This window comes from Oryctolagus cuniculus, chromosome 9 (genome assembly GCF_051225735.1).
Source record: "Oryctolagus cuniculus isolate XC-2025 breed Fujian yellow rabbit chromosome 9, ASM5122573v1, whole genome shotgun sequence".
Lineage (NCBI taxonomy): Eukaryota > Metazoa > Chordata > Mammalia > Lagomorpha > Leporidae > Oryctolagus > Oryctolagus cuniculus.
In genome coordinates, this window is record NC_142875.1 from 39,042,713 (window position 1) to 39,068,587 (window position 25,875).

The 25,875-nt window shown below is 44.3% G+C and overlaps 1 protein-coding gene across 27 annotated transcripts in view; it reads left to right on the top strand.

Annotated features, from left to right (window-relative positions):
- KLF12 (KLF transcription factor 12) overlaps positions 1 to 25,875 on the top strand; it is a 509,531-nt gene that overhangs the window by 404,597 nt on the left and 79,059 nt on the right. For 23 of the 27 annotated variants that reach the window (XR_016212834.1, XR_016212835.1, XR_016212833.1 and 20 more), the window contains one exon: positions 6,036 to 6,098. The exons of the other annotated variants lie outside the window; for them this stretch is intronic. Coding sequence is in view for 19 of the 23 variants with exons in the window: in XM_070048719.2 (XP_069904820.1) it covers positions 6,036 to 6,098 (63 nt within the window). In the remaining 4 variants the exon portion in view is untranslated. The remainder of the gene's footprint in view (positions 1 to 6,035; positions 6,099 to 25,875) is intronic. 27 annotated transcript variants of the gene reach the window in all.

Here is a 25,875-nt window from a genome sequence, read left to right on the forward strand (position 1 = left end):
AGGGAAATAGAAATGCTAATTGCCTGATTTGACCAGTTGGTGCTGCATACACATACTGAAAGGATTACATGTTAAAAAAAAAAAAATTGCTTACACACACACACACACACACAGTATTTCTTATGGCCATTGTAAACTCTTTTCTTTTAAGATTATTTGAAAGTCAGAGTTACGAGCGAGAGGTCTTCCATCTGTTGGTTTACACCCCAATTGGCTGCAACAGCTGGAGCTGCGCGGATCTGAAGCCAGGTGCTTCTTCCGGATCTCCCATGCGGGTGCAGGGGCCCAAGAACTTGGGCCATCCTCCGCTGTCTTCCTAGGCCATAGCAGAGAGCAAGATCAGAAGTGGAGCAGTTGGCACTGAAACCAGCACCCATGTGGGATACCGGCACTGCAGGCAGCAGCTTTGCCCGCTGTTCCACAGTGTCGGCCCCCATTGTAAACTTGTAGAGAACTGGCAATATAAAAGGTTATGTTAGTTCATTTTTTTGTTACTATAAAGAAATACTTGAGGCTGGGTATATATACAGAAAAAGAGGAGTCACCTGTGCTTGTGAGGGTTCTGGCTGCATCGCTTCAAGGCAGGTGGCGGTATATAGGTGAGAGCACAGGCAGGAGGGGCAGGGAGCCTCACAAGACAGGAATGCAGGGTTTGACCAGGGAGGGGCTAGTAATGACGTAAGCCCCATCTCTTAAAGTTCCAACCCCTCTATTTTGTTGTTTTAAATGTCTGTCTGTTTGTTGGAAAGGCATAATGACAGAGAGATAGAAATCTTCCATCCACTGTTTCACTTCCTTAATGCTCACAACAGCCAAGACTTGGCCAGGTTGAAGCCAGGAGCTAGGAACTCCATCTGGGTCTCCATACAGGTGATGGGGACCGAGCACCTGAGCCATCATTTTCTGCTTCTAGGATGCATTAGCAGGAAGCCAAACAGCTGGAACTTAAACTGGTGCTCCAGTACGGAATATAGGCAGCCTAAGCAGAGGTTTAACGCGCTGTACCACGACACCTACCCTGCTACTTCATTTTTTTGCATCCTCTGGGGTTGGGCAAAGGCAATGTGGATGAGTATATAAGTATTGGATGATAATCTGGAGTGGAATACATCAGATATACCTGGGCTCAAGTCCTCACATACTGTTCCCTAGCTGTGCAACCCTGGAAGTTTGTCCAACTCTTCAAAGCCTATTTTCTTGAATATAAAATTGGGACAGTAAACAATATGAGGGTAAGTTAAGATCATATATCTGAAGTATTTAGCATGGTGTCAGGTATATATTAAAGACTCAGTACGTGGGGGTAGGTTTTTATTGCTATGAGTAGTGTCTTGTTCTTGAATGGGGCATAACTGAAATTCTATGTAATTTCATAAACAGAAGATGGATTTTTAAATAAGGAACAGAAAAACAAAATGGCAGACAGTAGGCGCTGACATAGGTTTCCATTCTTCTTGCTTTCCATGTGTTGATTTCTCTTGGTAAAGTCATTTAACCTACTTTGTAAGACTACAGACTTTGTAGAACTGCTTTAGGATCTTCCACACGCCCATCCCTTCCTGTCTGCCCTGCACTGCTTGTGGTCATAGCTAACAGCCACTACTGCCTCCTGGGTTCTCAGCACTGTGCTAAACATTCCATAGCTAATACACTTGTCACCTGTGGGGGCTTGCTTGCCTTGATTCTTTTTCGCCAGTGGAGTAATGAAGTACAGTTTAGTGAGATGAACCTAGGAATAGGAAAGCAAAGTTTATTAAAGTGCATTCCAAAGGTAGAATGGGCCAAAGGAGAGAGCATGTGGCACCTTTTATTCCCAGTTGGGAATTTTCATCCCTAAAGCCTAAGGGTGTTGACGAATGATGTGGCCATGACCTTATGACATTTGTGATTGACATCTGGAAGTTGGGTAACATTGGGATCCCTGTGCATGTGGCTATCAAGTAGACTTTTCTGGTTTTGCCGAGTTCACATTTTATCAGGATACTTCAACCACAAGTTAAATCAGAGTGGGTGGTCTTGGGTAGCACCTGTGTGGATAGCCAGGTCCTTGGTTTCACCTCTGGAGGAGGGTCTTGGGGCCCCTCCCCATTCATTCATGTCTACTTGCCTGCCTGACAAACTCATTTAAATCTCACAGCCCTAGGAGGTGGGCACCACAGTCCCCTCTGTCTGTACAGATGGGGCAGCTGAGGTAGACAGAGGTTAAGTAACTTGCCTGAAAATAACATTGTTGGTAAATGGTGGAACTGGGATTCAGTCCCAGACAGGCTGGGGAGAGTCTGCACTGTTAACCACTTCATCCAAATTCCACTTGGGTGATAAGATTGCACTGCCATTGTCACAACTTTTCTGGGGTGCAAATAGTAAAGAAGTGGGATTAGGGCCCTCCAGCAGCTCAGGAGTGGTCTTTCCGTGGTGTTGGGGATCCAGCTTTCACACCGTACCTCTAGCCATCTGCCATCCAGGTAGACTGATTAGATCATTGAGAAGCAAAGTGATCCTTTTCTTTAGATCAACTAATCATTAAGATGCAAGCCTGGAGGGTTTGGTTCTTGGGTGCTTACACCCAAAAAAGGAAGAGTCATTTTTGTATTAAGACATCTAAAATTTTCTCGCATGCTGCACAGAAAAGCTAAATTAAACCCTGCGTTGGTAAAATTATAAACCTGCAGTCTGCCTCAGATGAGTAAGTGTATATAAATAGAACAATTGGTATACATGGCCTTAATGGTTTAACTTCCTTGTTCTCTGTATAATGTAAATCAGCAAATGTGAGCATTTTCATCTCACATAAACTGTCAGTCTCAGAAGACCACATTGTAGTTTTCAATACTTGTTACATAACAACCAAGATTGCCCTTTTCTTCAGCCTGATGTATTTTTTTTTCTTTTTATATCCAGCAGTTAGTATGAAGGCCTGAAACCCTTAGTTACAGAACAAAGTGGCTTAGCAGTAATGGAGCCTGTGTGAGGCTAAGAGAAGAATAATGAACACTCCCTGCAAGCTTCCTGCCTAGATGCAGGTGCAGGAATCAGGAGGTCATGAATAATGTATGACATGCAGATTAGGTGGTGGTTTCTCCTACTGGGGTTTTGACTTTGCTACCTGCCTGGCTGCTATCTGTGGAAAGACAGCAGGCAGTGGCCAAACGTGGCACAGTTTAAAAACTGAGCTCATACAAACACTGCACAGCCTTTTGAAGAAATGAATTTTAAGGGACAGCTGAAGTACAAGCCTGTGGCCTGCTTTATTGGGTGAAGTAAGCTCCAAGTTACCATTGTACTCCCTTTGCGGGGGAGGTTAAAGCTCTTCCGATTTTCCTTTTTCATTTAAGAAAGCTTAAATTATCTGGTCCTACATAGAAAACCAGAAATTCTTTTCCTAAGACTTCCACGGAGTTAGTTATCTGCCCGAGACTGCTAAACCATTGAGATATTATCCAGTTGTAGTATTTGATCTATGGAGCAATGAAATTTTCCTAAAAGATATAAATACCTAGAGAATATTGTAATTATAGATGAAAGAGGCCCATTTTTCTCCCCTGATGTATGCAGTAAATAGCATCAATAAGAGAATATGTCTGTCATCAGACTTCTCCTGGTGGGATTGTCATGATGAAAAGAAATACTTTCTGCGGCCAGGGTTAAGGAGGAGGCAATAAAAGAGATAAGCATTTAAAGGATAATAGAGTGAATTAGCGAACTGTGAGTATTTGGGGCTGATTACTCCTGACAATTTTATTTAGGATTCTGATCCCCCGGTGAGGGTGTAGAGAAAAGTTTAGGAGGATTTCCTCTGTTTTCCCTTGGGTCCAGGGGCTTTAACTGCAGGGGGATTTGTTTTTTTCTTCTGATACCCATTTTGAGGATTATAGTTTAGGCAGACAGGGAGAAGAGAAGGGGGGGAAATTAGCATTGCTGCCTTTTGTGTGCAATTCTTATGCATTTTTATGGCATGGTTTTCCTCTCTCTCCCCCAGTTTGGGGGACTGGCTTGCATTTCTAGCTGAGTCTGTCCCTTCCGCTAGGCCCCAGTTTGGCCGCGTGCCAAGACCAACAGGTGATCCTTGTAGCTGCAGAACAGCAGGAAGTGGGCCGTGCTTGAATGAGACAGTTCACCAGAGGGGCTGTCTGGCCTCTCTCCATCTTCCCGCATAATTAACACCCCCTCCCCCATGCCGAGCAGAAAATCTGTGCTGAGCGGCTCAGCTGCAGAAGCCATTGAGAAAGGCTGTGAGGAAAAGAATGTTAATAAGGGATGTTGGCAGAAATAAGCCCGTGGGGGTGCAAAGCGCAGTCTGGTTCCGGGTGTAGGGGAAGACAGTGGTTGGCCCTTCGGAGGGGCTGCCCCTGTTGTATCAGTTTCTGGAATCATTTCCCCTTGCTAAGCACCTATGGAGAGCTGAGCTTCCTGTGAACCTGGGAGCTGTTGGTTCTACCTGGGCTTTCAGACCAGTCCTGTTCAGGTGCCTGCTTGCTTGCTTTCTGGCTTTGTAAAGAAGAGTCAGGTTTGATGCCTAAAGAGTGAGGATAGCTCAAGCTAAAGCCCCTCCGAGCTCGGAGAGCTGAGGACAGGTGGACCGGAGCCGGAAGTGGGCTGCCAGGAAGCAGGACGAAGGGCGCATGGTTTTGCCCACGGCTGACTCACAAGGAGGTGGAGGCTCAGCGGTTGGTCCCCGATTGGAGGAGAGCGGCATTTCCCGGACACTGCCAGCTATTTCCAGTCTGGAAGCTTGTGAAACAAATGTATTCTTCACAAGTCTTCCTCTGTCTGGCTAAAGTGGTGAACTGCTTTTGTTTTTCCCAAAGCCAGGCTGGGGGAGTCACTTGTAGACTGCCTCTCTCCTAGAGATAACTGTTCACCCTTGCTTCCTCCCCCATTGCCACAGAATCTGTTCCTGGACACCTGGCTGGAATGACTGTCCTAGGGCTTTAAGTCCAGTTGGTGACTGAAGAAGTGGGTGCTTAGGCTGTCTCTGTGTACCCCCTTTTAGGGACTGGTACTGGGCTCATTGAGGGCATGTGTCATGTCTTTCCTAACATGTACCTCCCCCTGTGTCTGGCAGGCATTAGGTCTTCAGGAACTGTTGGACCAAATGCATGCATCAGTTTATGAAACTTTTGGGCCAGCTTATGGGAGCCCTCATAGTGAACATTATGACAAACCTTTGTTATTTCTTTTCAGATTTATTTATTTATTTGAAAGGCAGAGTTATAGAGATAGAGGGAGAAACAGAGAGATATACCATCCTCTGGTTCACTCCCCAGATTACCCCACCCCCATGGTCAGGGTTGGACCAGGTCAAGGCCAGGGGCCAGATGCATCTTCCAGGTCTCCCATGTGGGTGTAGGGGCCCAAGCACTTGGACCATCTGCTGCTGCTTCCCCAGGTACAGTAGCAGGGAGCTAGATTGGAAGTGGGGCAGCCAGGATACGAACCAGCACCCGTACAAGATGCTGGCGTTGCAGGTGACTGATTAACCTGCTACACAACAACACCAGCCCCAAACCTTTGGTGAAGAGGGGCTGGTGTTTCAGTGTAGTGGGTCAAGCTACTGCCTGAGTCACAGTCTTCCCATGTGGGCATCAGTTCAAGTCCCAGCTCCCCATGAATGTTTCTGGGAAAACACCAGAAGAGGTCCTTGGGCTCCTACACCCAAGGGGTGACCCAGAAGAAGCTCCTGGCTCCTGGTTTTGGATCAGCCCAGCTCCAGCCCTTGGGCCATTTGGGGAGGAAACCAGCAGATGGAAGATCTCTCTATCTCTATCTCTATCTCTATCTCTATCTCTATCTCTATCTCTATCTCTGCAGGGGGCTTTAACTGCATCCATTTGCTAAGGTGATCAAGCAAATCTAAAAGCGATGGTCTGGAAACAAGAATACCAGGGTGTTTTGTTTTGTTTTGTTTTCTATTTTTTTGTTTGTTTTGTGGGGTGTTTTTTTTTTGTTTGTTTGTTTTTTTTTTTGCCTTTTTTATTCACTTAGGAACAGGAATATGCTTTTTCAATAACCAGATGTCTCTTATCTACCCACAGGGTACATCCATCCCCAGTATCAAGGGTCCGGGGAAATCGAATGAATAATCAGAAGTTTGCTTGGTGAGTGTACAGTTATGACTGTTTTTAAATAATGAGTATATGCAAGTCTCATGGGAAATTTTAATAGACCTGTGTTCAAATCAACAGAATGAAACTTGCTTCTCTGTAGACACTGCACTTCTGCAAATCGCACAGGTAGTATCTGTTTCCTCTGAAAGTTCTAAAGAAATGTGATAGAGTTACTTTCTTTTTTTAAAAATATTTTATTTATTTATTTATTTGAGAGGTAGAGTTACTGACAGTGAGAGGGAGAGATGGAGAGAAAGATCTTCCTTCTGTTGGTTCACTTCCCAAATGTCCAAGCTGTGCCAATCTGAAGCCAGGAGCCAGGTGCTTCTTCCTGGTCTCCCATGTGGGTGCAGGGCCCAGGCACTTGGGCCATCCTCCACTGCCTTCCCGGGCCACAGCAGAGAGCTGGACTGGAAGAGGAGCAGCCAGGACCTGAACCAGCACCCATTTGGGATGCCAGTGCCTCAGGTGGAGGATTAACCTACTGCGCCATGGTGCTGGTCTCAATAGAGTTCCTTTCTAGCCAAAACTCTTCGCCCACCAGGAACCAACATTTTTTTCTAGCAGATATGAGCCAATTTTCCAAGATTATCAATGGTTGTTTTTTAAAGAATATTTCCTTGATCTAGGACATGATAAACCTCTGAGTGAGGTTTAGCCAACCACCTAGATTTTTCTGACACAAATTTAAGCTGTAAAAAAAAATATTTAGTTATTTATTGGAAAGGCAGAGAGACAGAGATCTTCCATCGCTTGGATTGTTCTCCAAATGCCCACATCAGCAGGGGCTGGGCAAAGTCAAAGCCAGGAGGCAGGAACTCAAATGGAGTCTGCCATGTGGTGCAGGCACCCAAGTATTTGTGCCGTCATCTGCGGCCTCCCAGATGCATTAGCAGGAAGCTGGATCAGAAGTGGAGCAGGGACACAAAACCAGACACTCTGATGTGGAATGCCGGCATCTTGATCAGTGTCCTAACCACCATGCCAAACAGCTCCCTTCCAACTGCAGCATCTTAAGATTTCCACACTTAATCCATTTTATTAATTTTGATGGTTACTATTTAGGTGATTTGTTTTCCTGGCATTAGCCTTAAATACCTTGGGGTTTTGGTTTGTTGTTTTGAGAGATGTTAAGATCTTCTTTGGGGGCTGGCTGGTTAAGCCACCAGTTTGATGACAGCATCCCATATGGGTGCCCAGCTGCTCCACTTCCCATCCAGCTCCCTGCTAATGCAACAGGAAAAGCAGCAGAAGGTGGCCCACATGCTTGGGCCACTATACCCAGGTGGGAGACCCAGAAGAAGTTCCAGGCTCCTGGCTTTGGCCATTTGGGGAGTGAACCAGAGAATGGAAGGTCTCTCTCTGCCTCTCCCTCCCTCTTTGTAACTCTACCTTTCAAATAAATAAAAAACAACTCTTTATAAAAAAAATCTTTATTTCTTGGGTGAGATCGCAGAAAAGGACTTACCAAAACAACCTAAAAGGTTACTTCAACCATAAAATACCGATTCTTTAATCTTTAATGGGATAACTTTGTTTCACAAATGTATCATGTGAAACAAAATAAAATTAGTGTAGTCTTAAAGTCTGTATTTTTTTATGTTACTCCATTCCACAAAATTAACATTTCAAGAGCTAATGCATCATTAAAAAGAAAAAATGAAGAAAGGAATAAATAGAATAGAAAAAATTGAAATGTGTGCTTTATTAAAAAATGAATGGAAATTCACAGATCTCTGTTTTATTTCCTTGACTTGTGCTTGGAATGGGATTTTGATTAGAAGCTGTGGCTTTTTTTTTTTTTTTTTAAGTATGAGAAGATGATTACCAAAGATTGGGCTTCCAAATTAATTTTATTCCTAAATCAGGATTATTTTTAGACACAAAATAATGACACTTTGAATTTGAATGGTGCCTAATCAGCTCACCTCCCTTCCCCCATTAAATCTAATTAACCCTCACAATAGCTCCGTGATGTTGTTAAATATTATGCTTTTCTTTTTCACCGAGGGAAAAGTGGAGCACAGAGGATGCAGCCCTGTGCGTATACACTGCCTAAAAGCTGGGGCATCCTTCCTGGCCTCTCACAATTGCTAAAGCCTGTTGTCCCCTGTGAAACCTGGAAAGCCGGGGTCACTACACAGAAGGAAAGGGAGAACACAGATCCATTCTCGACCACATGAAATTCCTATTCTTTCTCAGTGCAGGGCATATCGTACTACAGAAAGTTCATTCCATCTATAGACGATGAGGTGCTCCAGTGAGCGTAGAGCTAGTGCGTCCAGTACGCAGTTGTCCATCGTTAGATCCAGGTGCTACAACTTGATTCTCAATGGCTACATGTGAAGCAATGGGCAAGTACAGCATTTTTGCTTCCATTTTCCTTTCTGGATGGCTGGAGTAATGATAACTTGTTCCTACATAATTCATAGCATGTTACTTGGCTAGTGAGTTTAAACCGCTTTTATCTCTAAAGAAGTAAGCCATGAAAAACAAAAAGGATTTTTACTACCAGCCTTGAGAAAACTCTTATTTATTCAGCAACATTAATTTACAGTCTCAGGCACTATCAAAAAAAAAAAAAAACACTAGTTTAGAAAGATAAATAAAGCACTGTTTCTGTTCTCAAGGGGCTAGCTGTCTTAGAGAGAGAGAGAGAGAGTGTGTGTGTGTGTGTGTAAGGGGGAGGGGGGGCACGCCTTAAGCCCTAGTGCTGTCATTTCCTCCCTGGGTGTGTGTATTAATGGTGCGCACATGCATGGTACAAGATAAGCACACAGATAATACAATGTGGATAGTGCTTTAAGGAGATGTGTTTATTCTAAGTTTCCAACTCTATTTGAGACCAGTTTGAGAGGAGCATGGGAGGATAAAAATGGGAAGGAAGAAGGCTTGTCAGATAATCCATTCCAGACAAGAAAGCTTTGGAGTGAAAGACCTAGAATTAGTAGGAAGAGCAGAGTTGAGCGTGTGTTTCTGTTATAGACTGAAATACACATAAAAGACCTAGAGACATTCCTAAATTAACTGCAGTAGGAGCACACATGGATTTAATAAGTGAACTCTATTTGGTCATGAGTTAGCTAGAATATCTATAATATATACTGCCTGGAATCATCCCTTATGTAAATACCATCAAATCACCAGGCTGGGAAAAGGCGCGTGAATCACCCAGCATCTCCATCTCATGAAGGGATAAACGCTTGTTACTTCTTTGTGAAATATTGGCTGTGAAAATACAGAAAGTTTCAATATTCATACTAGCAACAGGGAGGAAGGGAAAGTGATAGTTGGGGTTCATTTTATAGAATTAGATGTCCAGTGCAACTAGCTTGGCTCCGGCTTCTGTTAGATCCACAAACACTATATATGATAGTTAGGAACAGTGTTTCTGTGAACTTGGGTTAGCAAATGCTCCAGTTAAAAAATATTGTTCATTCAATAAGCAATTTAAGTTCAGTAAAAGATGGAAAGGCTTGAACTTACACATTTAAGTTTTTCATTGGTAATGCATGAGAATTGATAAATCATGAAAGTCAATGCTGACTTTCACTATCAAATCAGTGTTTTGCATTGTAAAAATGGTTTAAAATTGTAAGTAGTGTTTTTCTTTGCATCATGTTGGTATGAAAAGTGGCATCTTTCTGGCTGGCATTGCAGTGCAGCAAATAAAGCCACCACCTGTGACACCAGCATCCCATATTGACCACTGGTGCAAGTCTTGGCTGCTGTGCTTCTGATCCAGCTCCCTGCTGGTGCACCTGGGAAGGTAGTGGAAGGTGGCCCAAATGCCACCTACATGGGAGACCTGGGTGGAATGCCAGGTTCCTGGCTTCAGCCTGGGCAACCCCTGGCTATTGTGGCCATTTCAGAAATGAACCAGCTCACTTACTCGCTAGCTCTCTCTCTTCCTCTCTGTAACTGTGCCTTTCAAATAAATAAATAAATATTTAAAAAGGGATAAAGAAATACAGTAGGAACTTCTTGCAGGGAGTATTAGCACCGCAATAAAAAAATTACCAGACCATTGCACAACACAGTTATTATTTAACTAATCAAAGGTGGCAGTGCAGGCCAGACATAAACTCTGTTCATTGGAATGTCTCTCCTCCCAGTGCCACCACACTCAAGGAATATTTGCTGATTTTAGGAAGCCTTTAGGGTACAGCCGTGACAAATTCATTCTGTATCTCATGCATCAGGCCTCTCCTCTTTTCTTCACCATTGACCCTAAGTGAAGATAATCACCCGTTCTTCTCTACAATAACAGTTGGTGGGGAGGAAAAAAAATCTTTTTCTCCTACCCACCTTAGGTTCTTGGCTGGAGCCCTGCAAATTAGAGGCATAAAAGAAATATTGACAAGAGAAAAGTAAAAAGAAGTTCAGCATGTACATTTTATAGACAAACACCTAGAATTAAGCAACTTGCAGAAGTGATTAGAACTTGGGCTTATATAGCTTCTTAACAAAAGAACAGTAATTCTTTTGAAGAAATGACTATAGGGAAGAGACGTTGAACTTTAAGAGGAGCAGATTGTAGGAAGGGAGATATATGGGGAAGCTATGGGAGATAAGTCCTGGTTAGTAGGATTCGTTGTATAGGTTCCCATGGTGCCATCTCTGGGCTGATAGGAGAGGTTTCTCCAGTCATTCAGAGCCACCTTGCCCTTCATAGATGGGGAGAAGGTAGAGGGTTTTTCTTGTGTCTGCTGCTTTGTAGTTGCTTTCAACTCGTAGAAAGTCTTACACCAAAGTGGCACGTTTTAAGGATGGCGTTCTGCTACATTTCATGACTATGTATCTTTCTTAGAGCATTTGCCTCTCTTTTCTCCTGTTTAGAGAGTTGAATGTGAAGATACAGTTTTGTTCTTTGCAGATCTTATTGCTTCTAACCATTCTGATTTCACATCCACTGGAGAGTGGTTATTTCCAACCCACGTTGAGACTGTTTGGGGGTATAATGAGGTTGGAGCAGAACAGGAAAGGGTATAGTGAGAAACATCTGTGAACCAAACATTGAAGTTGATTTAGGGTCCAAAAATGTTCAGAATCAGTGTGCCTGTAATGAAAACATGCCCATTTGTGTGAACTCTTCTTTCACTGCCTGCGCCTTTCTTCCCTTCTCTCGACTTTGTACTTCACCCTGCGTCATTCCTAAAGCTCGAAAGGACTTACCCATGTATGCTTGTTCGGTGATGGTGGTGGTAGCGATTGTATGTAAAACATCTGTCAGGAGCTGCTATACAACAGGGGTAGTAAGCATCGCATAATAAAGAATTTAGGGGCTATTTATACAACGACAGAAAATAGAGCATTATTAGTAAAAATTGTCATCAGTAAAATAGAAGTCATTTTCTTTAGCCAACTGGATGCTGTTACCATTAGTCTCAATTGTAATTTATGTCTTACCGACATGACTGGGGTTTCATGTAGCTATGTGCGCAAAAAGGTCCCAGTTTGAAGAGTTTCTGTGCAGATTATGGTGCATTGTGGCTGTGAATCACATTTCACATTTGGATGGGAATAAAATTTGTGGCACCCTTTCACACTTCGAAGGCTTAGTGTTGGGTACACAGTGCTGCAGTGAACTTAAATATTTACCTACATACAGTTACAAATGTTAGACATGACTTCATGGAATCTTTTTCTGGGGATATATAACTAGTATGAATTTTTTCATAAAAATAAGAACATTCCTTCTTGCTTAAACCTTTTTCCTTAATAGAGGAAAGTGCTGAAGTTATTGATGTTGGAAATCTCTCAGAAAGCTGAGGTAGACCCAGCCCTCTACAAAAGCACAGAGCATTTCCAAATTATGAATTTCAGAGCAGGAAAAGAAATGTAGGAATCATAAATCAACTCAATCTCCACACTTTACGTGTATAGAAGTGGAGTCCCCTCACCCCAGACAAAATGTTACATGTCAAACCTAGGCATATATCCAAGCCTCTGCACACCTGTCCAGGAATCATTCCACCCAGTGGCAGGTGACTCCCTAGATGGAGAGGCAACAGAAATGCAAAAGATGCAATAGGATGGATGTTTAATTCATTACAAGCTAAGCAGATGGCTTTTGCCTGGGAAACTCCTGTTAGATTGATGTGATGAGAGAGCAGGAGAAATAGGAGAGGTTTAATGAAGATGTTGCTGCACTCCTGGCCAAAATGTCAACTTATCATCTTGCAGATCCTCACAGACTCGTTATTTATGGATAATATTGATTGTGTTCTTTGAATTACCAGTGTCTGCCACTGTCTTGCTTCTCGACTTACAGAGCAAAAAATTAGGATGTTATGTGTCAACTTTATATGTGAAAATTCCACTGCTCAGAATGCCTGGCCTTCATGGGGTTTTTCATCCATTTGTGTTGGGTGTTAGCAAATCAGTAACAGGAGGTTGCCCTTAGGTTTGGATTGAAAGTGCTCTCTCTCTCTCATGTTCAGTAACAGATTCAGAAACTGGGTCACAGTTGATGTAACCATGAACCTGTTTGCAAGGTCTCTGTAGACATACTGAAGCACATTAACAGCCTTTCCAGGGTGATGAATTCACATCTTTTTTGAATTTAATAATTGTAGAGTCAGCAATTAAATTCTTCAGTGACTACAGTCACCTTCTCATCAATGTCTCTACTCAAGAGTATCCAAGCACAGGATGAGTATCCCTTGTCCAAAATACATGAGACCAGACGTGTTTCAGATTCGGAATCTTTCAGGTTTTATAATATTTGTTATCGACTGTACCAACTGAGTTTCCATAATCCAAAAAATCTGAAATCTAGAATAGTCTGAAATCTTAAATACCCTGAAATTTGCGACTTTTATTTCTGAACATTTCAGATTTTGGATTTTTGGGTTAGGGATGCTCGTTCTGTACAGAGGGCTTCAAAAGGCTCATGGAAAAATGCAGGTAAGAGATACAGCAAATCTCCCAGGAGCTTTATGAAGCCTTGGTATTATGTCTGTGCCGATGTGCAGCTCTTCCTGTGGAGCATTGTTTAGAACCCGTGAGCTGGGAGCCTCCAGGACTTGTCAGCATCCTGTGCACGGATGCCTGCCTGGCGCCTTCCCAGCACTGTGGCCAGTGGTGCCATGATGTGCTGCTATCATGTCGTCAAACATCTATCTTATTAAATGATTCCAGTGTGATGGAAAGGTCCTAGTTGATCCTTCAAAGTGGCTTGTTTCTAATTCTGGGATTCAAAGCATATTTTTCATGTGTAATCATTTTTTTTAGGTTGGTTTTATATGGTAAATCTAGGATCGTGATTTCCTGTGAGAAGGCTGCATAAGCCATTGCTTCTGACAGAGTTTTAAGCTGTGTAATGTGGGTTATTCTGTTACTGTTCTCTCCCTGTTAAACTTGTTCCGATGTAGAACTTTAAAATAATGGCCATGTTGTTGTAATGAAACGTGAAGAACAAGGGGATATGGGAGTCATTAATGAATAAGAAAGAAAAAAACCATGTTCTAATTTGAATATATATGAATATGAATCTATATATGAGAGCCCCAGTACCCGGAATGTTATAATTAACATACCAAATTAAAATGAGGATCTTGCATATATCTAGAGAAGCTACATTCTTTCTTACTCTTTCAGTAGGTACATTTGGGCTAAAAAAAAATTGGCTGTAAATTATAAATCATAGCTGTCTTCAACATATGTAATTAAAAGACTAATGACTAAAATTGGAACCAACTCAAAAATACTAATGTATTGATGAATAGGCTGAGAATACCATTTGGGATAGTAAATCTTCAGGTGTTCTCTGCAAGCACATTCAGTGTGTCAGCAGTTTTGTTTTGGTTTTCATCTGTTGGTCATAATCTGTAACGTCATCTCTCTAGCCACAGAGATTTCTCTCTGTATTCAAGGGGATCTTCAAAAAGTTCATGGAAAAATACATGTTGTTAAAAAAACTTTTTATTTTTATTTTATTTTTATTTTTTACTTATTTTTTTTATTTGATAGAGTTACAGACAGTGAGAGAGAGACAGAGAGACAGAGAGAGAGAGAAACAGAGAGAAAGGTCTTCCTTCTGTTGGTTCCCCCCGAAAATGGCCGCTACGGCCGGCACTGCGCCGATCTGAATCCAGGAGCTTCCTCCCGGTCTCCCATGCGGGTGCAGGGACCCAAGCACTTGGGCCATCCTCCACTGCACTCCTGGGCCACAGCAGAGAGCTGGACTGGAAGAGGAACACCCAGGACTAGAACTCGGTGCCCATATGGGATGCTGGCGCCACAGGTGGAGGATTAACCAAGTGAGCCACGGCACTGACCCCTAAAAATTTTTTTTTGCACCAAAGGAATCATAACTTTGGTTAATGAACTTTTTGAAGTAATGAACTATCAATTTTAAAATAAAATCTTTCCTCAGCTTATTGAGAGGCTTCTCAGTGGTCACTAGTTTTTCATGAGGTTGCATAGTAATTTCCTTAAAACTGACTGTGTATTACGTTTTGTGGCATAGCACTAGATTATTCAAGGTTAGACCAATAACTTCATAGTTAATACCTTTTAATCAATTTTGTGAGTACAATAGGTAGTGTGCCACATTTAAAGCATTTATTTTTATTTTTTCTTTAAAGATTTGTTTATTTGTTTGAAAGAGTTGCACAGAGAGAGAGAGCGAGAGGGATCTTCCTTCAGCTGGTTCACTCCCCAAAAGGCTGCCATGGCCAGGACTGGGCCAGGCCAAAGCCAGGAGCATCTTCCAATCTCGCACATGGATGGCAGGTGACCAAACACCTGGACCATCTTCCACTGCTTTTCCCAGTCATTAATAGGGAGCTGGATCAAAAGTAGAACAGCCAGGACACAAACCAATGCACATACAAGATGCTGGTGCTACAGGCAGCAGCTTTACCTGCTATGCCTCAACACTGGCCCCACATTGAAAGCATCCCAGTCTCACTTGGGGTTTGGTAACAGCCAGTTTTCACAAATTCACAACTAACAAGTGTCTGGAGGTCTGCGGCCCCTGCTAGAACCTCCTGTGTACTTGCAGCCATTATCTTCCCCTATGTTTTCCTTCACTTGATGGGGTTTTTTAGTTGGAAGTCATGGAAACTAACAGAATCTGGCTCCCTTCAGCAAAAGATAATTTTGTAGAAGGACATGATAGAGGTTACAGAGTCAAAGAAAATCACAAATGGGCCGGGCCCTAGGAAACAGGAAGCAGGACTATACCCAGAGCAGGGTCTGATAAGCAGGTACAAGCCTGGAGCCCCTCACCTCCTGGTCTTCTAGTCACCTCCTCAAGAGACACTAGTGGAAGCCAGGATGTGACCAAGCATGATTGGTCCCAGGCTGTGCCAAGAAAGGCAAAGTGCCTTGATTAACAATCAAGGAAAAGGAGGTGTTCATACCAACAAGTGACGGGCAAGAATACTCTTCATAAATGAGCACCATCAGATTGCCCTGCCATTAAGTGAACTAGAAGCTGTCATTAAGGGTAGTAGCTCTTCCAGGACCATGAACTTCAGGGTTCTTTTCTTTGAGGGCAAAATCTCTCATGTTTTGAATGACAAAGGTACTCCGTCACTACTAACTAAAGTAAGTAGCTGCCTCAGATCTTCTTCACAGTTATTGAATGGCCAAAACATACAAAGGATATTTATAGTTCAGATATTTCTGTTCTCCTTGAAAGTTTATTTGCTTGCGTCTCGTTACCTTGAACCTTCCTTTCTCTAGAGATCCTATTTCTAATCATGTATTTAAAAATCTGGCCTTGAAAACAAAACATATGTAGTTATTGTGATGATATGTAACAACACCATCACCACCAACAACAACAAAATGGGAATCCTCTATGAAATGCATAACACTTGTGTCTAAAAGCTTGGAACCTCATATAAACTTGGTCACACTAATTAGTCCTAATGCTTTCTGCATGTTAGCATTTCTCTTAAGTGAGTGTATGAATGATGTCTGACCCAAACTATTCCAATTAGGTTCTGGAAAGAGTGCCCAAAAGATCATCATACTCTTCTCAGTATCACCTTGAAAGAAAGGACTTCATAAACCCTAGGTGTTAGCCCAGAGTCACATTTAAACTTCACATAAAAACAATCTCTTACTACCACTTGGGTGATTCATTGGCATGCCCAGCATTTACTACAGCCTCAAATGAGGCACTAACTTACTTCAAGTCCTTTGGGCCTTTCTTAACTCCAACAGTCTAGAATCTTGAGCCTGTGGGTATATTCAGGTAGGACTGTGGTTCAATATATTAGGTAAATACGTGCTCCAGAAGGGGCGTGTGTTAGATCTGAGCTGAAATGATAGCTAGTTAGAATATAGATGCTGATGTTTGTGGTAGTTTCTGTGACAACCAGATAAAGCAAAGGGCAACTCTCTATTACCATTTTTGTGTAACATTCACCCTTCTCTTCTGTCCTCAGTATATTTGGAATGCCTTTAGAAGTGGACACGTTAGGTCTCATCCTGTAGAAAAGCAATAATTCCATTCACCTATAGGAGTATATTAATATTATTGTAAAGTGGAAATTTCTCCAGTTCCTTGTGTTTTCCCATTCCTCTTCTCATTGCCTTTTTTTTTCATGAAACATCTTTAAGAAAAAAATAAACATTGCTTTTCTTAGCATTTGTAATGTGTAGGTATGAAGAAAATATCTTTATATTATTTTTCACTTTAAACCTGAACTATTTATACTCTTTGAAGAACCCTGTAGATCAACTAAAGAACAAACTGAGTAATCTCCCCCAAACTGCACAAGCCATGAAGTATGTATTTGGGAAAAACAAGGAAGTATGAAATTGTATTAGAGGTAGGAAACAAAGGCCAAAGGCAACCATGTTAAGAATGGAAGATGGTTGCTGCCACCTAGAGGTAAAAGTTGGTAAGTTTCTTTAGAGTAGACTGTGATAGGATTGTAAAACCGAATTGCAGTCCAGTAACTCAACTAAATGGTACTTTACTGATTCCATCCCGTCTCTCAAGCCTCATTGGCATTGACAGTGTGCCTGTATTCCCCAGATTTGGCGATCCTAGTTGGTGTCTCCATTGTTACCAGTAGCCTTATTATTGACCCCAAAAAACAAGTCATTGAAGCCTGTCTCCTATATAACAGTCTGTTATTTGGAAGTCATCATTACCCTGACTAGTAGATAGTGGCTTTACCCCAATCCAGGTTGTTTTTTCTAAGTAGTATCTTAGGTGCTCTACCGAGAAGAAGTTCCTAATCAAATTGCCTGACTGATGGTCATTGCCTTTCTCCCAGGAGAAGGCAAGTAGCAGAGGAAACCTGGAGCCAACAGGTCTGGGAGCACCAGTAGGTGGAAGGGACCCTGAGAGTGCCACCATTAGGCCAAATGTCATTTCAGTTATTAAGAATTAATTGTACATAGCATTAACTTTTCTTGTCAAAATATTTTACTGTGGAAAAGTCTCCCAAATAAAGATGCCTATATGGCCGGATATGTGCTGCCACACTGGGCCTGGTATCCTCTCTTTTCAAGGCTGCCATATTGCACAGCCCCAGAGGGCACTACTCACATCGCACTGTATGTGAAGGGTGCCTCCAGGAGCGTTCAAACAAAACCTATTGGCATGAAAAGGTGAGAAAATATGAAGAAAATTGGTGTGTGCCTTTACACATCCCCCTCTCTTGGAGACATAATTGAATGTAGTTGGTGATTGTGATGAAGGATTTCAGGGGGAAGATGCTTCAGAAAATACTGGAAGATACCAGCAATGCCTTTTAGAAAATGAGCACTGCAATCAAGAGTGTTGCTTGTTTATTTTAAGCCCACCTGCTGAATCCCTTCTCTGCCTACCTACCATGTAGACCTTTACTTGCTTGCCATTTTTAGTTTCTCCTAGCCTGTATTTCATTTTAGTCTATACTTCAAATATTTAGACTTAGCACTGATCAACCTGATTACTTTTGAAATTTGTAGAAATTAGCGGGTTTTTTTTTTTAGCTCAATGGAATCATCACTTTTCCAGAATATTTATGTTCATGTGTCCCCTCATTCAGTAAAGTCATTGCACCTGCACTGACCCACCTTCTTTTCTGTGCTCTGAGGACACTAATTAGCAAGGCAGACAGAGCATCTGCTCTCCTGGGACTCACCAGTTACACTCAGGTAGACAACTAGCAAATGTCTCCTAATGATAAGTGTGCTGATGGCAGTGCTACAGGGATGTGATTGGAAGTGACTGGAAAGTAATTCAAGAGTTGTGGTCAGCACAAGCCTCCTGAGAGGCCAGCATTGTGGCCAAGTAGGTTAAGCCATCGCTTGCTATGTTGGAATCCCCTGTTGGAATGCTAGTTCAAGTTCTGGCTGCTCCACTTGCAATGCAGCTTCCTGCTAATGCAGCTGGGAAAGCAGTGGAGGATGACCCATGTGTTTGAAGCCCTCCCACTCACATGGGAGACCCAGATGGAGTTCCTGACTCCTGACTTCAACCTGGCCCAACCCTGGCTGTTGTAGCCATTTGGGAAGTGAACCAATGGATGGAAGATTTCTTTCTCTCTCTCTCCTTCTCCTTCTCTCTCTCCTTCCCTCCCTCCCTCCCTCCCTCCCTCCCTCCCTCTCTCTCTCTCTCTCTCTTTCTCTCTGCCTTTCAAATAAATAAATAAACTTTTTAAAAGAAAAAAGAAAGTCCTCTTAAGAGGAGGTGATGTGGAACCTGGGAGCTGAAAGACAAGATGGAGGCAGCTGCGCAAGGTTTGGAGACTATTCCAGGTGCCAGTTGTGCTCACACACAGAGTCCTCTGGATGGGAGCCAATTTGGAGTATTCAAGGAACCGAAAAGTAGAAAAAAAAGGGGGGGGGGGTAAAACCAAGACCATGTCAGGGGGTTGGGTAGAACTGAAACATGCGGTCTACAGTATGGTATAAAGGGAGCTGAATACAGGAAGGTGCTGAGCAGGAGGATGAAATGCGTGGACTTACACATTTTGAGGCTTCGTGCAGAGGCCAAATGGAGAAAGGATTGTGCTGGTGGAAGCCAAGGAGTGAGTAAGAGGGCTGGGCAGTGGTTGCGGAGCATGGTGGTGCTGGCTTGGACTAGATGGGTACTCATGGAAAGATAGGAATGGGATAGGTTACATTCTGAGGGCAACGTCAACAGCGGTTGCCTGTGGAAGGAGATGAAGAAACAGAAAGAATCCAGATGGTTCCTCGTTTTTGGGGAAGCAGCTTGTGGTTGTGCTTGGGCACTTAGAAGGGAAGGCATGTCTGTAGATGCAGATGCGGCACCATTGGCGTATGAGTGACATTTATCAAGGCAGGGATATGTGTGCATGTCTATATCTGGTGATTAGTGCCAAGGAAGTTTTTGAGATGAAGAACTCTGGAGGTAAATTTTTTGCTGATTTAATTATTGGCTCTAAAAACGTATAGCAATCAAGCCACAAGTATGCATGGGTCAGTCAGACAGAAACAGTAGTGAAGGCAGCCTGCATATGTCCTCAGGGTGGCTGCAAAGGATGATAAATTACCATCAGTTTCTTTGCCTGACAGCCACGTATTTTACAATAGCCCTTTGTAAAATGATGTCACTTGACCCTGGATGTCTCCAGCCCAGAGCTGCTTAAGTGAGACGTGCCTCTTCAACTACATACATGTTAACACGGGAGGACCTCTTTTCCTAAATACCAAGTACCCAAACATTTTTCTCCCTCAGGAAGACTTTAGCCCTAGAAGAGCCATTGAATCTATTTATTCATATTCCCCACGCTCAATCTTCTTCCCATTCCCCATTTACAAGATCACTGCTGTCGCTCCCCCTCTTCGTGGAGGAACGACACTAAGCCCTGCCTAGGCTTCATATCCGAGTCACGGCACCATTATGTCGCTCCCCCTCTTCGTGGAGGAACGACACAAGACCCTGCGCTGTTCTTTCGTCTGCTCGGCCCTCCCCGGGTTTGCTGCTGGTTCTTCCCGGGTTGGCTACTATCCCTTCCACCTCCGTGGAAGGGCAGTTCCCCCTGGCCGCACTCCCCACTTCCGCAGGGGAGCGGCACACCACCGGCCGGTTCTCTCGGGGGCTGCACGGGTTCCCTTAGATGTTCCCCATAGATGTTCCTCGTGCATGCCGTCTCTCTCCTCCTTTATAGTCCTCCTCCGCCAATCCCAACTCGGCTGCCCACACGCCGAGTACGCTGCTCTCCTCCAATCAGGAGCAAGTCCTGCAGCTCATTAGTTGAACTCGAGGCAGCTGTGCGGAAGCTGTTTACTTCTCTCCCAGCGCCATATTGTGGGAGAGCAGATGCATAGAATAAGTCTTAATTCGAGTAACAGTCTAGTCCGGATTGCTCCCCACAGATCCCCCTTTCTTTTTATTTTTTAGCGTTGATACGCGCCTGTCTTCGGTGTCCCGCGGCACACACTCTGCTCTACTTGCTAGAGTTGCCACAGGCTCTTACAAGTCCTATCCATCAGGCAAACCGAATCCGGATCCTCTCTTCGCCATGTTGTGAGGAGGTTTTTAGGCGCTGATGTGTGCCTGTGTTCGGTGCCCTGCAGCGCATGCTCTGCTCTGCCTGCAGGGGACTTACAAAACCTATCAGGCAAACCGAATCCAAGCCTTCTCATTGCCTTATTGTGGGGGAGACTTATTAGTGTTGGTTCGTGCCTATCTTCGGTGACCTGCAGCTCATACTCTGGTCGAGCTTTGCTGGCGCTTACCGCCTTAAATCAGGCAGACCGAATCCAAGCCTCCTAATTGTTGCATTGTGGGGAAGCTTTACTGATGTTAATTCGTGCCTGTCTTCGGTGACCTGCGGCTAGCCGCCCAGGTGCTCATCGCCTCACTAATCGGGCAGACCGAATCCAAGCCTTCTAATTGGCATGTTGAGGGGAGGCCTTATTTTTCTCTATTTCTCTATCTCCGGGCATTCCTATTTCTCCCATTTTACTTCTGTCTTCCAGCATTCCTATTTCTCTCACTTTACTTCTAAAACTTCTGTTTCTCTTATCCCTGCGGCTTCCCGCTCTCATTCTTATCCCCGCAGCTTTCCGGCACCTCGCCCCGCCGGCGGGTTCCCGGCTCTGCGCCGCTTCAGCCCGCGCGCCTCTCTCATCTGCGCAGCTTCCCGGCTTTGCGCGGCTCGGCTTCGCGCGCTCCGCGGTCTCCACGCTTAACCCTTTCGCGTCTGAACCACGGCCTACGCCAGCGTTCCCTATCTATTCACGCCCCGTGCTCTCTCTGCACGCGGCGGCTTCCGCGAGTAACACAGCGTAGCTTGCGTCTCCACCACTAGCATTCAATCCAAGTTCCCCGGGCTAGCCTGGCGAATTCAACCCAGCGTACGTCTCCGCCCCACGATTTGGCTTCCCGTCCTTTGCTCCCCGGGCTAATCAGACGGATCCCAATCTGGCTTGCGTCTCAGCTTCTGGTTTCAACTTTTCGCCCCCTATTCCCGGGCTAACTTGAGAACCCCAAAGTGGCTTTCGTTTCCGCCTTGGCCTGCCCCCCACGGCTTCAATTTCCCTAACATTTTTCTCTACCCGGTATGTTTCCCCAAGCTTTCCTCCAACAATACTCCTCCCTCATTTCTCCTGGCCTCTCCCCACAGTCCGCATCCGAGTCTGTTTGTTCTAGCTTTCACTTTCGCTTTCGACCTTAGAGATTTCTCCCAGCTTCCCCCCGTAGTCCGTATCCAAGTCTATGCCTAGGCTTTCAATAGCTTCTTCCGGCACCCTTTTCGTCCGGCTTTTCCCTAGGCTATTTACTAGTCTCTCTCTCCGGTATTTTCCCAGTTCTTCCCGTTTCTTCCCTCCTAAGTTTTCTATCCGTCCTAGGTTTTCTATCCGAGTCACGGCACCATTATGTCGCTCCCCCTCTTCGTGGAGGAACGACACTAAGCCCTGCCTAGGCTTCATATCCGAGTCACGGCACCATTATGTCGCTCCCCCTCTTCGTGGAGGAACGACACAAGACCCTGCGCTGTTCTTTCGTCTGCTCGGCCCTCCCCGGGTTTGCTGCTGGTTCTTCCCGGGTTGGCTACTATCCCTTCCACCTCCGTGGAAGGGCAGTTCCCCCTGGCCGCACTCCCCACTTCCGCAGGGGAGCGGCACACCACCGGCCGGTTCTCTCGGGGGCTGCACGGGTTCCCTTAGATGTTCCCCATAGATGTTCCTCGTGCATGCCGTCTCTCTCCTCCTTTATAGTCCTCCTCCGCCAATCCCAACTCGGCTGCCCACACGCCGAGTACGCTGCTCTCCTCCAATCAGGAGCAAGTCCTGCAGCTCATTAGTTGAACTCGAGGCAGCTGTGCGGAAGCTGTTTACTTCTCTCCCAGCGCCATATTGTGGGAGAGCAGATGCATAGAATAAGTCTTAATTCGAGTAACAGTCTAGTCCGGATTGCTCCCCACAACTGCAGCCAGAAATCTGATAGTGACCCCAACTCTATCAAAACACGTCTGTCCATCACCCAAGTCCAGCCTTCCTCTTCCTAAATATTGCTTGGCTGTGTTGACTCCTCTTTACCCCACAAGCCCTCATCATCTCTTGCTTGAGATGTTGCTATTAGTTGTCAGCTGGCCTCCCTAGATTCAGAGCCTTCCTAGTCCTCCCCTGCGTCCAGTCTTCACTGTGCTTCCACTGCTCATTGTAACATGCAAATGGGATTGCTCTTCTCTTACATCCCTGCAGCATGTAGAAAGTGAAAACCCTGACCACAATACATGAGTTCTTTGCATCATACAACTCTTTTCCTCCTTTGCCATCTCATTTCCTATAAAATTTTCCCAACTCTTTGGACCCTAAGCTCCAGCCACAGTGAATTTGTAACATTTACCAAAATGTCTTGATCTCCATGGAAACCAGTTGTGGAAAACTGCAAAGTTCTCTCTTGTGTGCCAAGCGTTGGGATGCAGGGGGTTAAGGCTTAGCCTTTGAGATGGCCATGTTCTATCTTGGAGTGTCCTGGTTCAAGTTGCAGCTATTCTGCTTCCCATCCAGCTTCCTGCTTGCGTGCTTGGGAGGCAGCAGGTGGTGGATCAAGTACTTGGCTCCCTGCCACCTATGTGGGAAACCTGGATAGAGCTCCTGCCTTCTGGACTTGGCTTAGCCTAGCCCCAGCTTTGGAAGCATTTGCAGAATGAGTAGATAGATAGATAATCTCCCAAACAAAATGAAAGGATAAATAATAACATAAAAATTTTAATTTTCTTTTGTGAAGATTACCTACAACTCACTACTCCATAAGCCTCTTTGATTCTCTGCCACTGGACTAACTGTGTCACCACACTTGCCACTATTTAGTCTAAGTATCTGTTGACTGCATAGAATGTTCCTCCCACCTTCTCCTCAACACCAGAGGCCCTCCAGTAGGAAGGCCTCTTTTTTTCTTGGCTTTCTTGGTTGGCTTTGAGTGCAGCCCATAGTGGCTCACAGCATGCTATTGATCAGAGAAATGAATACATCTCTTTCAATATTTTGTTGGTGGAAAAACTTGAGTCCCAGAGCCTTTAAATGACTTTGTACGCATTGGCACAACAATTTGAGCTAGGATTTCAGTTTCTATCTCCTGCCTTTGATGGATCCCTTTCTACCTTATTTTGGTTTTTTTGACAGGTAGAGTTATAGACAGAGAGAGAGAGAAAGAAAGGTCTTCCTTCCGTTGGTTCACTCCCCAAATGGTTGCTACTGCCAGCCCTGCGCCGATCCGAAGCCAGGAGCCAGGTGCTTTTTCCTGGTCTCCCATGCGGGTGCAGGACCCAAGCACTTGGGCCATCCTCCACTGCCCTCTCAGGCCACAGCAGAGAGCTGGACTGGAAGAGGAGCAATTGGGACTAGAACCCAGCACCCATGTGGGATGCCAGCACTGCAGGTGGAGGATTAACCAAGTGAGCCACGGCACTGGCCCCCCTTTCCACCTTTTTAAAAAAAGGTTCTTCATTTGTTTATTTGAAAAGCAGAGTGATGGAGAGGAGGGGAGGCAGAGATTTTCCTTTCACTGATTTACTCCCCAAATGCCTGCAGCAGCTGGATCTGGACAGAGTCAACGGTGGGAGCCAGAAACTCCATCCTTGTCTCTTCTGTGGGTGGCAGGAATTCAGGTACCTCGGCCATGATCCCCTGTTTCTGAGGCACATTAGCAGGAAGCTGGGTTAGAAGCAGAGATAGCCAGGACTTGAACCATCACTCCGGTATGGGATATGGAAGCCCCACCAGTGGCTTGGCCTATTGTACCACAATGCCTGACTCTCCTTTCTACTTTTTGATGGCTGTTTCCCATTCCTTACTTGGTATCTTAAGAAAAGTGGAACTACAAATATTCAGAGGGCATCATTAAATATTAGTTATGTCATTTCTGCCCTTTCTGTTTGTAATTGTTAGGCTTCACAAAATGTTTAAAGGGTGATAATAGAACACTGGCCTGAATTTCAGAAACCCAGACTTTATTCCTATTAACTCCCTAATTATGTAACCTAGGGCAAGATCAGTTCTCTCATGCTTGCTCTTGCCTATTTATTTCATAGGGATTATGTAGTAATAAGTGGATTATTTAGGAAGCTACTTTATAGATAGCACGAAACTATAGAATATTTCTACTTCTGGTTCACTTTTCTTTTAAATTTAATTTCCCTTATTGATGGTTTAAAAAGAAAGTTTCAGCCGGTGCCTCGGCTCAATAGGCTAATCCTCCGCCTGCGGCGCCGGCACACCGGGTTCTAGTCCCGGTTGGGGCGCCGGATTCTGTCCCGGTTGCTCCTCTTCCAGGCCAGCTCTCTGCTGTGGCCAGGGAGTGCAGTGGAGGATGGCCCAAGTGGTTGGGCCCTGCACCCCATGGGAGACCAGGATAAGCACCTGGCTCCTGCCATTGGATCAGCGCGGTGCGCCGGCCGCAGTGCGCCGGCCGCGGCGGCCATTGGAGGGTGAACCAACGGCAAAGGAAGACCTTTCTCTCTGTCTCTCTCTCTCACTGTCCACTCTGCCTGTCAAAAAATAAAAAAATTTTAAAAAATTATAAAAAAAAAGTTTCATGAAAGTCCTTTCTCTTCTTATTTCTGCAAGCCGTATGGTATTACAAGGATTAGGATCCCAGATCATACCTCCACCCTCTAATCTACTTGATCCTGAATGTAATCATCAGGTTACAGTAACACCCAGTCTCTTTGCTTTCTTCTGCGTAACAGTTCTTCATGGTTGAGTGGGAAGAGCTTGATGAATAGAAGCTTACTCTTTTATATTTCCTTGTAATGACTCCAAAGGATCACCTCCTAGATGTGTTTTGTGGGGAAGATTCTTTTTTTTTTTTTTTTTTAATTCTTTGGGCCTTGGGTGTGCTAATTCAGTGCTCTGTTCCTTGTGAATATTGATGGATGCAGAAATCAACCTTGTAGTTTTTATTGCCACACCTACCAAGCTGGAAATACTTCAAACAATGCAACACTGAAAGTAGTTTTTGGAACATGATTTAAATGCTGTGTTGATAGTTTACCAGGATTAAGAGAAATGACATTTTCACTTGATGAACAAACAATATATGTCTGTCTTTTTTCTTTCTAATCTATTAACTGACTCAACAGGTAATGAATTTAAGTGCCACTGTGCAAAATATTCGTCCTCATTGGTATAAAGAGTTACATCATTTATCTTTCCAGGAGCTAAGAAGCTGGGCTTTCCTAGAATTGCAGTAAATTGTGGGTGCATAGGCTCAGAGCACACACCAAAAGGAGCCAGCAAATGATAAAGGGAAGATGGTTTGCTCGACATGTAGTGACCATCACAGCAAATCTGGTATTACAATTGGGCACAGAGGGAGATGGGACCTTTAAAC